Source organism: Sinocyclocheilus grahami, unplaced genomic scaffold (genome assembly GCF_001515645.1).
Source record: "Sinocyclocheilus grahami isolate Dianchi unplaced genomic scaffold, SAMN03320097.WGS_v1.1 scaffold27.1, whole genome shotgun sequence".
NCBI classification, from domain to species: Eukaryota; Metazoa; Chordata; class Actinopteri; order Cypriniformes; family Cyprinidae; genus Sinocyclocheilus; species Sinocyclocheilus grahami.
In genome coordinates, this window is record NW_015505206.1 from 1,108,568 (window position 1) to 1,122,369 (window position 13,802).

The 13,802-nt window shown below is 35.6% G+C and overlaps 1 protein-coding gene across 1 annotated transcript in view; it reads left to right on the forward strand.

Moving 5' to 3' along the window:
- gys1 (glycogen synthase 1 (muscle)) overlaps positions 1 to 13,691 on the forward strand; it is a 17,969-nt gene extending 4,278 nt beyond the window's left edge. The window contains exons 2-16 of the mRNA XM_016253228.1: positions 2,709 to 2,827; positions 5,388 to 5,569; positions 6,259 to 6,450; positions 7,035 to 7,220; positions 8,219 to 8,363; positions 8,623 to 8,740; positions 9,850 to 9,970; positions 10,101 to 10,207; positions 10,993 to 11,052; positions 11,130 to 11,322; positions 11,441 to 11,567; positions 12,188 to 12,283; positions 12,410 to 12,573; positions 12,718 to 12,798; positions 13,236 to 13,691. Coding sequence (XP_016108714.1) covers positions 2,710 to 2,827; positions 5,388 to 5,569; positions 6,259 to 6,450; positions 7,035 to 7,220; positions 8,219 to 8,363; positions 8,623 to 8,740; positions 9,850 to 9,970; positions 10,101 to 10,207; positions 10,993 to 11,052; positions 11,130 to 11,322; positions 11,441 to 11,567; positions 12,188 to 12,283; positions 12,410 to 12,573; positions 12,718 to 12,798; positions 13,236 to 13,448 — 2,103 coding nt within the window. The 5' untranslated portion in view covers position 2,709 and the 3' untranslated portion in view covers positions 13,449 to 13,691. The remainder of the gene's footprint in view (positions 1 to 2,708; positions 2,828 to 5,387; positions 5,570 to 6,258; positions 6,451 to 7,034; positions 7,221 to 8,218; positions 8,364 to 8,622; positions 8,741 to 9,849; positions 9,971 to 10,100; positions 10,208 to 10,992; positions 11,053 to 11,129; positions 11,323 to 11,440; positions 11,568 to 12,187; positions 12,284 to 12,409; positions 12,574 to 12,717; positions 12,799 to 13,235) is intronic.
- The last annotated feature ends 111 nt before the right edge of the window (positions 13,692 to 13,802 follow it).

Sequence of the window (13,802 nt, forward strand, 5' to 3'; positions counted from 1 at the left end):
TATATATATATATATATATATATATATATATATATATAGGGTACAATGGAGCTAAAGACCCACCTTAAGAAAAAATGTGCCATTCACTGCACCTAAAATGTATAATTGCAGAAAAAAAATATATACGTTGTACTGAACATTAATGGAGCAAAATACTTTGTGTGAAAATGAATCATTCAAGTTGTTTATTTTGTTTAAAAATTGTATAAATGTATGAGGTGGCAAGAGGGGCCTTTTACCCCACACACGGGGTAAAAGGTTCACGGTATTTATACAAATACTTCAGCTAAAAGTTTTTTTTTTTTTAAATAATGTCTAAGTGAATACTTGTTCAAAACAATCACTTTAGCAAAGTTTGTACTATTTTCTGCTTTTTAAAAAAAGAAAAGTATTAATTTTTTCCCCCAATAAATATGCTGTCATTAAAATGTGTTAATATAAAACAATATATTTTAAAATACAGAAACAAAATCGTTTTAATAAGTAAAGATTCTGAGAGTATTGAAGGAGATCCAATAATAATTTAATATATATTTACAGTAGTAACAGCAAATTATATGATATGATTAATATCATGTTTTTAAATATGATGGTTTCATTCTAAACATGGTGATTATCTCTAACATGGATACCCAACATAATATATGATATTTACCATCTGAATCTAACCAAGTCATGTCAACATATGGAAAAGTCAGCCATCTATTCATTATCATATTAATTACTGTGCGCCTTTAGCCCCAACAGCAGGGGGCTAAAATATCATACTTTTACATATTCTTTCGTTATTTAAAAACTGTTGCTTTAATCATCTAAAACAACACTGAAAATCACAAAGAAGACCCTTGTCTCAAAATATATGCATTAATTTTAGCGATTCTCATTTGCTACTTAAATCTACAACATTTTTAAAAACATAAAATATTAGATCAAGTAAGCACAGAATCAACTTTGCACTGCTGCGCGATCGTGTCAAAGATCAGACAAATATACATGTGGATCTTGAAAAACTGATGTTTTGGAAAGTGCTACGCCACGTTTTTGTGCCATCTAGTGGTTTAGATGAAAATAATATCAAAGGCGCCTTTTACCCTGGGGCACCTTTAGCCCCGTTGTACCCTATATATATATATATATATATAAGTTTTAATTAGGATTTTTATACCATATCAAAATTCTTGATGCACTGAAATTTCATTATTTGTGTTACCAATTTCAATATCACAAAAAATAATACTATAGCCTAAGTAAAAATAAGCTTACTGAAGACAAGTAAACAGTCACAAATTAAGCTACAACAGAAAGATCATAAGAAATCGGCCTACTTGAAAAACTTAAAGCACTTAATAATAAATATTGTATAAAGAAAATGTGCAAATAGACTGAATAGTCTTCACTGTATAAATTCAATATACATTCATTCTTATTTATTTTATAAAAGTGATTCAGTCAAGGACAGCAAGTAATTTTCTTTCTGATGTTTGATTTACATTATCGACAGCTATATTAGGCTGCATTATAGTTCACCCAAAAATGAAAATTCTGTTGATGTTCTAAACCTGTATGAGATTCCTTCATGCTGTTGAACACAAAATAATATATTTGGAACAATATTGGTAACCAAACAGTTGCTGGGCCCTCACTACTTCCATATATGAAAAAAAACACTATTGGAGTCAGTTGGGATCAGAAACTGGTTACGATCATTCTTCAAAATATCTTCTTTTATGTTGAGGAGGAAAAGGAAATTCATAGAGGTTTAGAACAATTTGAGGGTAAGTATATGATGACAATATCTTCATTTTTGGGTGAATATCCTTTTAAGATCTCATCATATAGGCTAAGGATCTCATATAGCCTACACATGCTTTATCTTTAACTATTAACATTCATTTAAGACACAAATAACTGTGTTTACGAGGATACTCGCAAAGACGGGCATTTTGACACATAACTATGTGTATTTGACTGTTTAAGCACAAGGAGCGAAAGTGTAGTCAGTAATACGAGCAGGTGTATCAGGTAGAAACCGTTTTAACGGACACATTTACCAGAATGAATTCTGCCCCGCAGCGTAATGTCCATGAACAAATTATGTTTTTTATGTTGTTTGTTTTTGAAGTTTTTCGTTTTTTGAGCCCCTCTCTCTTTTAGAATTGCTGACATTTTTACTTATTGGAATGTTGTTCTTTGTGCGACCATTTCCAGATTACTCCAGAACAAAGTGAAGAGCGGTGAATGCAGACATACTGGGCAGCAATCACCTGATAGATACATGCGCATATCGTTCAAAAGTCAAATATAGAATAAATGCATTTGATTGGTAAACCAAATTCAAACTTTACTTTTCAATCTCAAATGGTAATGCATGGAATTTACGGGAAAGCTCAACTAAATAACAGCGCTAACAAGTGGGGGGCATGGTGGCTTTGGCGATCGGCGCTCCAGTCAATCTACTCAACAGCCAATCATCGGCCCCCTCCTTGCTCGGGCCCCGGGGCTTCAGCCCCGCCTAGCCCAATGGTTAAAACGACCCTGGATGTAGATGGCTTTTGGCAGTGGTACATCATATAAGGTTCACACTTGTATGATGGATGTAAGCTAGGCCTACATATTAGTTCAAATGTCAGGAGTTCAATACAAATGAGACCATCAATCTAAAAACATGGATAGATTGATTGATATTATTGTTATATTTCATTACCCAGCATGCCACTGGCACGTAGTTTGTCGGTCACCTCCCTGTCTGGCCTGGAGGAATGGGACGAAGAGTTCGATCGGGAGGATGCAGTCCTGTTCGAGATCGCATGGGAGGTCGCTAATAAAGGTGTGTAATAAACAGTGTTGTGCAGTTACTAGTAACTTAGTTACTGTAATAAAATTACTTTTTGCAGTAACTAGTAGTGTAACTAATTACTAATAAGATTTCAGTAATATTACAGTTACCATCCATAAAACAGCTTATTTACTTAGTTCTTTTTTATGCCTCGACCCCGCTGATTTAAAATCCAACAATCAAATAATTCCTAGATTTATTTTCATAATTTTCACGACTTGCACATGCATGTGATGTCCCCAGTGCAGCAGGCAAGCTTGGAATATGGAAAAGCTTACATTCAGCAGATAGAAATATTGCATTATATTGATTTTATCAGGAAAAAAGATGATCTGAACACTGTTGTGTACGTTGTGGCTGTACTTTACTCTGGTATTACATCCCACCCACATCCCTCTGATCAGCATGTGGTACATTATATTACTATAATTAAAAATCTTTTGGGTAAATTAAACAGTTTCTTACAAACTTATGTGATTTTGATAAAATACATAATGAAATATAATCGTATATGGGTAATGGAGAAATTACAATTAGCTCCAAGCTACACATTACAATTAATGAGATTAATACAACACTTCTACTTGAATGTCGTCATCATCAATCACTATTGAGTGTTTGTAATAACTTCTGACTCCGATCCAACGTGGATTTTGGTCAAATGATTAGGCAGAAATATGTTGTTAGTAACATTCTAGAAGAATTTCATGTGGAAGATACACCGTTACAACTTCTGTGGGGCGTGAAGAAATAGTAATGTAACTAGTAGTGTAACTAATTACTGTTGCCAGAAAGTAATAAGTAAAGTAACAATATTACTTTTGAAAGGAGTAACTAGTAATGAGTAATATATTACATTCTTTGAGTAACTGGCCCAACACTGGTAATAAAGGCATGTTTCTTTTCTTGGATATGATGTTTCATTGATAATGTGTCATCATAGACATTTACACTCATACCTTCAAAGATCTACACTAACATTCAAGTTTGGAATACAGTAAGATTTTTAAAATGTTTTTCAAAGACCTGCTCCAGGGTTCAAGTCCCTGTTTGGGCGCCACTTATGTAACAGTGGTGGCCCCCCAAAGTTAAATTGTAGTATTTAAGGTAAGTAATTAAATTGACCTGCCTCTTCGAGAAATCTCTTCTAGAATGCTCATCGAGGCTGCATTTATTTCATTAAATATAGTAATATTGGGAAATTAATGTCATAACAGTTTAAAATAACTGAGTTCTATTTTAATATATTTAAAAATGTAATTTATTCCTGTGATGGCACAGCTGAATTTTCAGCATCATTACTCCAGACTTCAGTGTCACATGATCCTTCAGAAATCATTCTAATATGCTGATTTGCTGCACAAACTGTTGTGCTGCTTAATATTTTTGTGAAAACTTTTTTCCAAAAAAAAAAAAAAAAAAATCAACAAGGATTCTTTAGTGAATATGAAGTTCAGAGTTTATTTGAAATGGAAGTCTTTTCTAACGTTATAAATGTGTTTACTGTCACTTTTAATCAATTTAATGTTCTCTTGATGAATAAAAGTATTAATTTCCTATTAATTAAAAAAAAAATTGAGCAGTAGTGTAAATTTAGTTTTAAGATATTTATAGCGTTGTTACATTGACATGTCATGAGTGCACTAACAAGAAAAGTGCTAAAAGGTATCATATTGTATTTGAACTATAGTATGATACTATAAAAAGTATCATATCATAGTTTGTTTGAGCATAATATCATGTTTGTTTTGGACATGGACATGGACCTGATACCTGAAACCAAAGAGTAGATGACCCTGATGCCATCTACTCTTTGTGCACAGAAAACAAATAGGACTATAGGAAGAATGCTGTAGGAATGTATTGAAAGGATATTTCCAGTTTATTCTCCTGACCTAATCAAATTTTTAAAACTTAATTTTTTTTGCTCCGTTAGAATTGAGCACCAAGTGGGAGATAAATCATTTAAGGGTTATAATATTTGACTGTTTGCAGTTTATCTTCTGTTTCATGAAAGGTTTAAGCTTCAGTAACCAGAGCCAGACTAGTAAACAGTTCATACTGCATTTTACAAAGCCTGTTGAATCTTCCACAAAGTGTCAATATACTCTGTAAATATTTGAGACAAGAGGTTTTTGATATAATACAAGTATTAACCAACAATAAAATAACGTGATAAAACAACAATGTATTTTTAAGCCTAATTATTTTGAAGGACTTTATGAGAGTTATTCATTTGAACACAGTCTACAATCATCTACAGTTTTGGAAAGGAGAAACTAGACACTGTTGTTGTTGTCACAACACAAAAACCTATACGCCACATGACTCAACTGCCAAGCGTTCACAGATACTGTATCCACATACTCAGGGGCACAAGAGTCATGTGACTCTGGTGTTGGTATTTGCTGCACTCTGTGAATATTATATATTATTGACAGCTAGATTAGATAAAGGTCAAGGAGGTTGAGTTCAAAGGGCTGGGCAGCCTCCTCTTTCCTGTACCTAATCATCTGTTAAAGGTTACCTAACCACTCTCGTTTTGTGGCAGTTGGTGGCATTTACACGGTGATCCAGACCAAGGCGCGTCTGACCTGCGAGGAATGGGGCGAGAACTACTTTCTGGTGGGCCCATATATGGAGTCCAGTGTCAGGACACAAGTGGAGTTGATCGAACCCTGCAATGCAGCACTCAGGAGAACCATTGATAAAATGAACAGCAGTGGGTGCAAGGTATACACATTCACACACTTCAATAAATATTGAAAAAGAAAGGCAGTTTTTAGCTGTAGATTTGTTCACCTCTCATTTTTCCAAACTAATATGTGCACACACACACACACACACACACACCACACAGCCCGATTTAATCTGCTCTTATCCACAGTGAAACCCTAAACCTTCATTCTGGAGAGTGTTTGTATGACATCTCTCTAGTGTGTGTGTGTGTGTGTGTGTGTGTGTGTGCGTTAAAGGTTAAAGGCTATATCGGTGTCCAACAGCCAGACTGAGGTCTATTTCAGTTCTTTGAGGAAATTTCCCCCTGAGAGACGCTGTGTAAATTGGTGCCTGAGTTATTGCAAAGTCACTTTGCCGTCAACATGAACAGAAACGAGTTTGTAAAAATCAAAGCCCACACATCCAGGTTTTTCTTAGAAAGTATTAACTAAAAATGTTTGCTAGCTTGTCCAAGTGGCTTCATCTGTTGTTGATACACCGTGATGTGTTCAGACTAACAAACCAGGAGTTGCATTCCCAATAGTTTGAATTGTGATTATTGAAAAATTGAGGTGAAACTGTATGAAGATTGCACAGACATGTGCAGTCTCAGTTTTCAGAATGCTATTTCTGTTGAATGGTATCAATTTAAATCTCTAGCGAAGTGACAATTTCTAATTTCCTTCCTCTCCTTTCTTCTCTAGGTATATTTTGGTCGCTGGCTGATTGAAGGCTCTCCATATGTGATTCTGCTAGACGTGGGCTTCACGGCCTGGTCTCTGGACCGCTGGAAGAGTGAACTCTGGGAGAATTGCAGTATTGGTGTGCCCTGGTTCGATAGAGAGGCCAACGATGCTATTCTCTTTGGCTTCCTCACTGCATGGCTACTGGGAGAGGTGTGCAGTTTTGTTTTAGTATTATTTATACACTGTTGTAGTATTTATTAATATTTTGAAATCGCTTTTTTGTATTTTCAGTTTTCATTTTAATTTTAGTTTGTTTCATTTTTTTTGTTATGTCCTTTTGTTGTTTTGTTCGTTTTTTTTTTAATATATTTCTAGTATCAAGAGTTTTAGTTGTAGTAATTTTAGTACTTTAACGTCAAAATTATTTATTTCAGTTAAGTTTACGTTTTACATCTAAAATTTATATTAGGATTTATCTCTGCTTTATTTTAATTTACAACAACTTAAGAGTTTTAATTTTAGTTAACTATAGCAACATGGGAGGTGTGTGTCAGTCTGTCTTTTTATAATATCTATATTAATAGTGTAAATGTGCATGTTATTTTCCCAACAAAACTCAATGGGAAAAAAAGTTATAATTAGTTAATAGAAATTAAATAGCCATGTGCTTATGCCTATTTCCTATATTTTGGTTATCCAGTGAATTACATTTTTTGTAAAAGATACATCAACTTGGACACCCCCCCCCCACAATATTGTTGATTCTCATTAATCAAAATTTGAATATGTTTCAGTATGCAGCTCAATGTGACGAACCTCCTCACATCGCAGCGCATTTTCACGAGTGGCTGGCAGGTTTGGGGCTCGTCTTATGCAGGCAGCGTCAATTACCCGTAGCAACCATCTTCACCACACATGCCACACTGCTTGGCCGATACCTGTGTGCTGGGAACGTTGACTTCTACAACAACCTTGCTGAGGTTTGTGTGAGAGAATGTGTTTTTGTGGATATATGATATGTCCTCATTACTGTTTATATTGTTTAACCCACACCTCCTCGCCAGATAGAATCAGATTTCTTTAGAAAACTTTCCCTGTTTTTTAAGCACATTTTGGTTTGACACCAAGATGATGCTCTAATTGGATAAACAGATAGTTAAAGGTGGCGTAAGGGATTTCTGGTAGCCAATGTTGATATTTCAAATCACCAAAACAAACACGCCCCTACCCCAAAAGGGTCTCGCCCCTATTTTGATAGCTCTACCCCACATATACGTACCCAGGCAACGATTAGTTCTGTGAAACTAAGCAACCGGACGCGAGTGGCGCAGTGCAGCTCGACAAAATACTATAGAACTCGTTATAATCAGTGATGCTGTCTACACCATAGATATATATACATATCAATGGTGTACACTGGATGCGGCGTGGCACGACACGACAAATCCCCGACAGAAAACTGCTGCTGTTTTCTATTTATGACTTATTGACACAAATTTCAAATGATTTTCAGCGGTCGCTTTGTCGCGTCCTGTGTACTAGACAGACTTTAGCTGTTGCGGCGCAGACACGGTGTTTCTCCCCTATCGAGAAGAAACAAAGCAACCTCGGCGTATGATCGCAGGCCTTCCGCTCCTTGAGTTCTCTCCAGCGCTGGAAAGCTGATTCAATATTTACACGGGTCCTACGTCTTGCTTTATCGTAAGCCTTCTTTTGTTCCGCAGATGTTTTCCTCCTTTGTTTTTTATCCACCATCTCTATCTTTCTGTCGCTCGGCTCGGCTAATGTCCGTCCTGTGCACTGAACCCTCTCTCCTCCACATCATGAGTAGACACGCCCCTTACTGCTGATTGGCTACAAGTTTGTTTTGGTACTCGGCCCGACTGAGTTTTCTAAAGAGTTTTTGAAAAAATCCATACCCCACCTTTAATTTAAAGAAAGCTTCCTGAAGTGTCTGTGGTTATTTCTCCATGCGTAGTTTAATGTGGATAAAGAGGCAGGTGACCGGCAGATCTATCACCGGTACTGTCTGGAGCGCGCAGCAGTCCGCTGTGCACACGTCTTCACCACCGTCTCTCAGATCACCGCCATTGAGGCCGAGCACTTACTAAAACGGAAACCAGGTGACTTAAGTTCCTGCTTGTACTGCTTTCTCTACATCCTAATAGCTACAAAATGCAGTCATGAATCAGTCAGATGACAGAATTTAAAATGTCATCATGTGCAGATTGATCTGGTATTAGAAAGGGATTCTGGCTTCATTTCATTACTGTGGATGCTACCTGATTTAGTTCAGAACTGGACTTTTGCCAGGAAGCTGCTGCTTTTTGACCCTATTTGGTCTATTTGCTAAAGATACCCACGTTCATCTTTCTCTGTCAGATATTGTGACTCCAAACGGCCTGAATGTGAAGAAGTTCTCAGCCATGCACGAGTTCCAGAACCTCCACGCTCAGAGTAAAGCGCGCATCCAGGAGTTTGTCAGAGGCCATTTCTACGGGTCAGAGCTCATAAGACAATCGTCATGCAATCGTATTCATGTGTACATCTGCAAAACACTCTCTCATACACTGCTGTTCAAAAGTTTGGGATTTTTAATGGTCTCTTCTGCTCATCAAGGCTGTATTTGTTTAATCAGATATACAGAAAAAACGGCAATATTGTCAAATATTATAACAATTTTAAAAAGCAGTTCTCTATTTTAAAATTTAATTTATTCCTGTGATAAAAGCTGAATTTTCATCAGCCATTACTTTCCGGTTACCAGTGTCACATGATCCTTCAGAAATCATTCTAATATGTTGATTTGATACTCCGTTAATATCAGCATTGGAAACAGTTGTGCTGCTTAATATTTTTTTGGAACCTGTGAGCAGGACTTTTTGATAAATAAAAAGTAAACATAATTTATTTGAAATATAAATATATATATATATATATATACAGTGGGTACGGAAAGTATTCAGACCCCCTTAAATTTTTCACTCTTTGTTATATTGCAGCCATTTGCTAAAATCATTTAAGTTAATTTTTTTTCCTCATTAATGTACACACAGCACCCCATACCCACTGTATATATATATATATATATATAATAGTCTAAAAATATAAGGTTTTACTATCACATCCTTGCTGAATAAAAATATTAGTTTCTTTCAAAAAAGAAAGAAAAAAAAGTACTGACCCCAAACTTTTGAATGGTAGTGTATATTGTAACAAAGGATTTCTATTTTGAATAAATGCTGTTCTTTTGAACTCTTTATTCATCGAAGAATCCTGAAAAGAAATATCACAGGTTTCCAACATTGATTATAATCAGCATATAGAATGATTTCTGAAGGATCATGTGACACTGACGACTGGAGTAATGATGCTGAAAATTCAGCTTTACCATCACAGGAATAAATTATATTTCAAAGTATATTAATATAGAAAACTTATTTTAAATTGTAATAATATTCCACAGTATAACTTTTTTTTTTTCTCTGTTGTTTTTTTTTAAGCAAATGCCTGAACTCAGCCTTGATGAGCAAAAGAGACTTAAAATCTTACTGATCCCAAACTTTTGAACAGCAGTGTACATGTTTTCTCTTCTTGTTTTTTGTGCAGGCATTTAGATTTTAACCTTGACAAGACCGTGTTTCTCTTCATTGCTGGACGCTATGAATTCTCAAATAAAGGAGCTGATATCTTTCTTGAAGCATTGGCCAGACTTAATTACCTGCTGAGGGTCAGTATTGCGTTTTAGGATGTATGTGCATTCGATAAGTCACAATACAAACACAAAATGTTATAAAGATGAAGAATCTTTTTTAGAAAAGGTTTAAATTTGATTTGAAACAAAATTCTTGTACATCCAGGTGAATCACAGTGATGTGACCATAATAGCATTCTTCATCATGCCTGCTCGTACCAACAACTTCAACGTGGAGACCCTGAAGGGCCAAGCCGTACGGAAACAGCTCTGGTAACCATGACAACTGCACTGTGAGGACTGCTAACCAAAATGACACCGTTTAGCTCCGACTACTCGCTTAAAATAAACAACAATCAAGTTGTGTTGAAAGCACATTTATTTTAGAATTATTTATGTACTCTTATAGTATTTATTGATATTTTGAATTGGCTCTTATTATTTATTTTATTATTAGTTTTAGTAATTTTATGATGTGCTTTTGACATTTTATATTAGTTTGTTTTTAAAATATTATTTATTTAAAGTTTTTTTTTTTAAATTCAGTTTTGTTTTAGTTTGAATAATTTTAGTAATTCAGCATTAACTTATTTTTTTTGTCAACTTATTTTCAGTTAGTTGCCAGGTTTTTAACTTTAAGCATCTCATCTAATAAATATTTTCAGCTTTAAAAAAAAAAAAAAAAGTTTTTGATCATTTTAGTTTTAGGTTTACTTAACAATAACAACACTGGCCTAGAGCATCCTAACACAACTACACGTTTTCTTTTGTCTTTCTGCAGTGAATGATGGATGTGTGATGATGTAGGAAGGAATTTATTTATTTGCTTGTTTGTTCATTCATTCATTTTTATTTATTTATATGTTTAATAAACAGTAGTCATAATGTCACCTGATTGAATAGAGTAGTTAAAATTATTAAAACTAAATGTTTTATTTACTCACACTCATATTCAAAAACCCGTAGACAATTTTCCCCCAAATTTTTGCTTGGACTCAGGGACTGTTGAAGCAGTGAATGAATGTTGTTGTGACATTGCATCTTTGTTGTATTGTCAGGGACACTGCTCAGACTGTGAAGGAGCGCTTTGGGAAGAAACTCTACGAATCACTTTTAGTGTGAGTTGGTTTTTGTGTTTCAGCTGTATTATGTCATCTCTTCTGAGGCGTGACATTGTTCTCTTTCTCGTTGTTAGAGGGCAGCTGCCTGATGTGTCTAAGATGTTAGATAAAGAGGACTTCACCATGATGAAACGTGCCATCTTCGCCACCCAGCGCCAGTGCCTGCCCCCCGTCTGCTCTCACAACATGCTGGAGGACAGCAGTGACCCCATCCTCAACTGCATCCGCCGTATCGGCCTCTTTAATACCGCTCAGGACAGAGTCAAGGTATATACACACACACACACACACACACACAAACACTATACTATAATCGATGTATTCAACGGTAATTTATGTAAAAAAATACTTAATGCACCTTTAATGCCTCATATTCTTCTGCTAGGTGATCTTCCATCCAGAGTTTCTCTCCTCCACTTCTCCTCTCCTGCCGATGGACTATGAGGAGTTTGTGAGAGGCTGCCATCTTGGAGTATTTCCATCCTACTATGAGCCCTGGGGATACACACCAGGTAAAACTACACATACTATGTATATGTGTGTGTGTATGTACAGTATATGTATATACAGTGGGTACGGAAAGTATTCAGACCCCCTTAAATTTTTCACTCTTTGTTATATTGCAGCCATTTACAAAAATCATTTAAGTAAATTTTTTTTCCTCCATGGTGTATATATACCATTTAAAAGTTTGGTCAGTAACATGGTAACATTGTTTTAGTATATAAACAAGATATTATATCTCTTGTTATACTTACAAGAAATATTTTTAGTATTTAAATATTTTAAATATTTCAGAATTCATACATTATATTTATCAAAGTGAGCGTAAATGCGTCACTTTTTTATAGTTTTGACATTGAGAATAAGAAATGTTTCTTGAGCACCAAATCAGCATGTTAGAATAATTTCTGAATGATCATTTGATATTTTAAAAAAACATTATTTCACAGTATTACTGGTGTAACTGTATTTTTAATACAAATAAATGCAGCCTTGGTGAGCATAAAGAGACTTCTTTCAAAAACCTGAAACAGACTTACTGACCCCAAACTTTTGAATGGTAGTTTGTGAACTCTGTATTAATAACATCCACTTAACACAATGCACACATCTTTTTTTTTTTTTTTAGCTGAATGTACAGTGATGGGTATCCCATCGATCTCCACTAACCTGTCTGGGTTTGGCTGTTTCATGGAGGAGCACATTGCTGACCCGTCAGCTTATGGTGAGAGTTGTACATATACAATGGAACTAATGAACAGCAGCTACAAGATTTTCTCATTTTTGTTTGAATCAGTTTTATTTAGTTTCATTGTGTAATGTACATTTTTGTTAACTCTTAACTTTTCAGGTATCTATATTCTGGATCGACGGTACCGTGGGGTGGATGAGTCCTGCAATCAGCTGACGTCTTTCCTGTTTCAGTTCTGTCAGCAGAGCCGCAGGCAGAGGATCATTCAGAGGAACCGAACAGAGCGCCTCAGTGACCTGCTAGATTGGAGATATTTGGGCAGGGTCAGATACTACACACACACAAAACACACAGTGAATTGCTTTTCTGACCACCAAGGACCCATGTTGTGTCCACTTTCTGTATCAAAACAACAAAACTAACAGGTTATTGTTCATGAACTAATATAGCATATTTCTGTTTCTTAGTATTACATATCTGCCCGCCATATGGCTTTAGCGAAAGCTTTCCCGGACACATTCATCTATGAGCCTCAAGAACCCACTTCGGTAAGTTAAAAATGATGAAGGGTGAAATTGAAATTGTTTGTCCGTTTTATTTTAAGTTGAATTATCTAGACCAGTGATTCTCAACCAGAGATTCAGCATGACTTAAAATAATTTAAGATAAGACGACAACAACCATTACAATAAGCTAAAATAGCTACAAGTCAAGATTTTTTGTGTTAGTTCACGTCCTCAATGTATTTTTCCTTTGAAAACCCTGGATATGAGATTTTATAAATGTGATATCTAATCACATTTAAATTATTAAAGTCTTATTTCCATGCTAATTTTAATGTTTAAGGAATTTATATTTACTTATGCCAAGCTGTAAAAAAAAAAAAAACGGCAAAAAAGGGGCACCTCTGACAGCTCTGGACAGCTGTCTTAAAAACTGGATGTAAATATTTGTTGACCTATATTATTTCATTTACATAATTCAGGCCACAGGCTTCCGTTACCCGCGGCCCGCCTCTGTGCCCCCGTCTCCCGCCCACTCGCTTCACTCATCTCCTCATCACAGTGAGGCTGAGGATGAAGAGGAACCATATGATGAAGATCTGGAGGCGGAGAAAGACCGGGTCAACATCCGCCAACCTTTCAACATGCCGAACCGGAACAAGAATCAGACAGTTAGTCTTCCTGAGAAAAACTAAAACACACCCCTACATGCATACCTACACACTCTGTAGTTTATACTGTGAGGCACTTGTATACACTGTGACACACACACACACACACACATAACACTCCCCTAAAAGTGAAAGTAAAGCCTGCAAACAGTATGTCTACATGTTGGTTTTCTGAAGAGAAATAAATAAGATATTTAATTATTTGGTGAGCCATAGTATGTGATTTTAAGACTTTCTGTTGAAAGATTTCTCTGGTGTCTTTCATAAGAAGCTTAGTAAAAAAACAACAACGGATTAAATAGTAGCTAGAGTTATTCATATGACAATTCATACCAAATTGTCATCTAGCTGTGTGCCGCTGACTTTCACATGGCCACT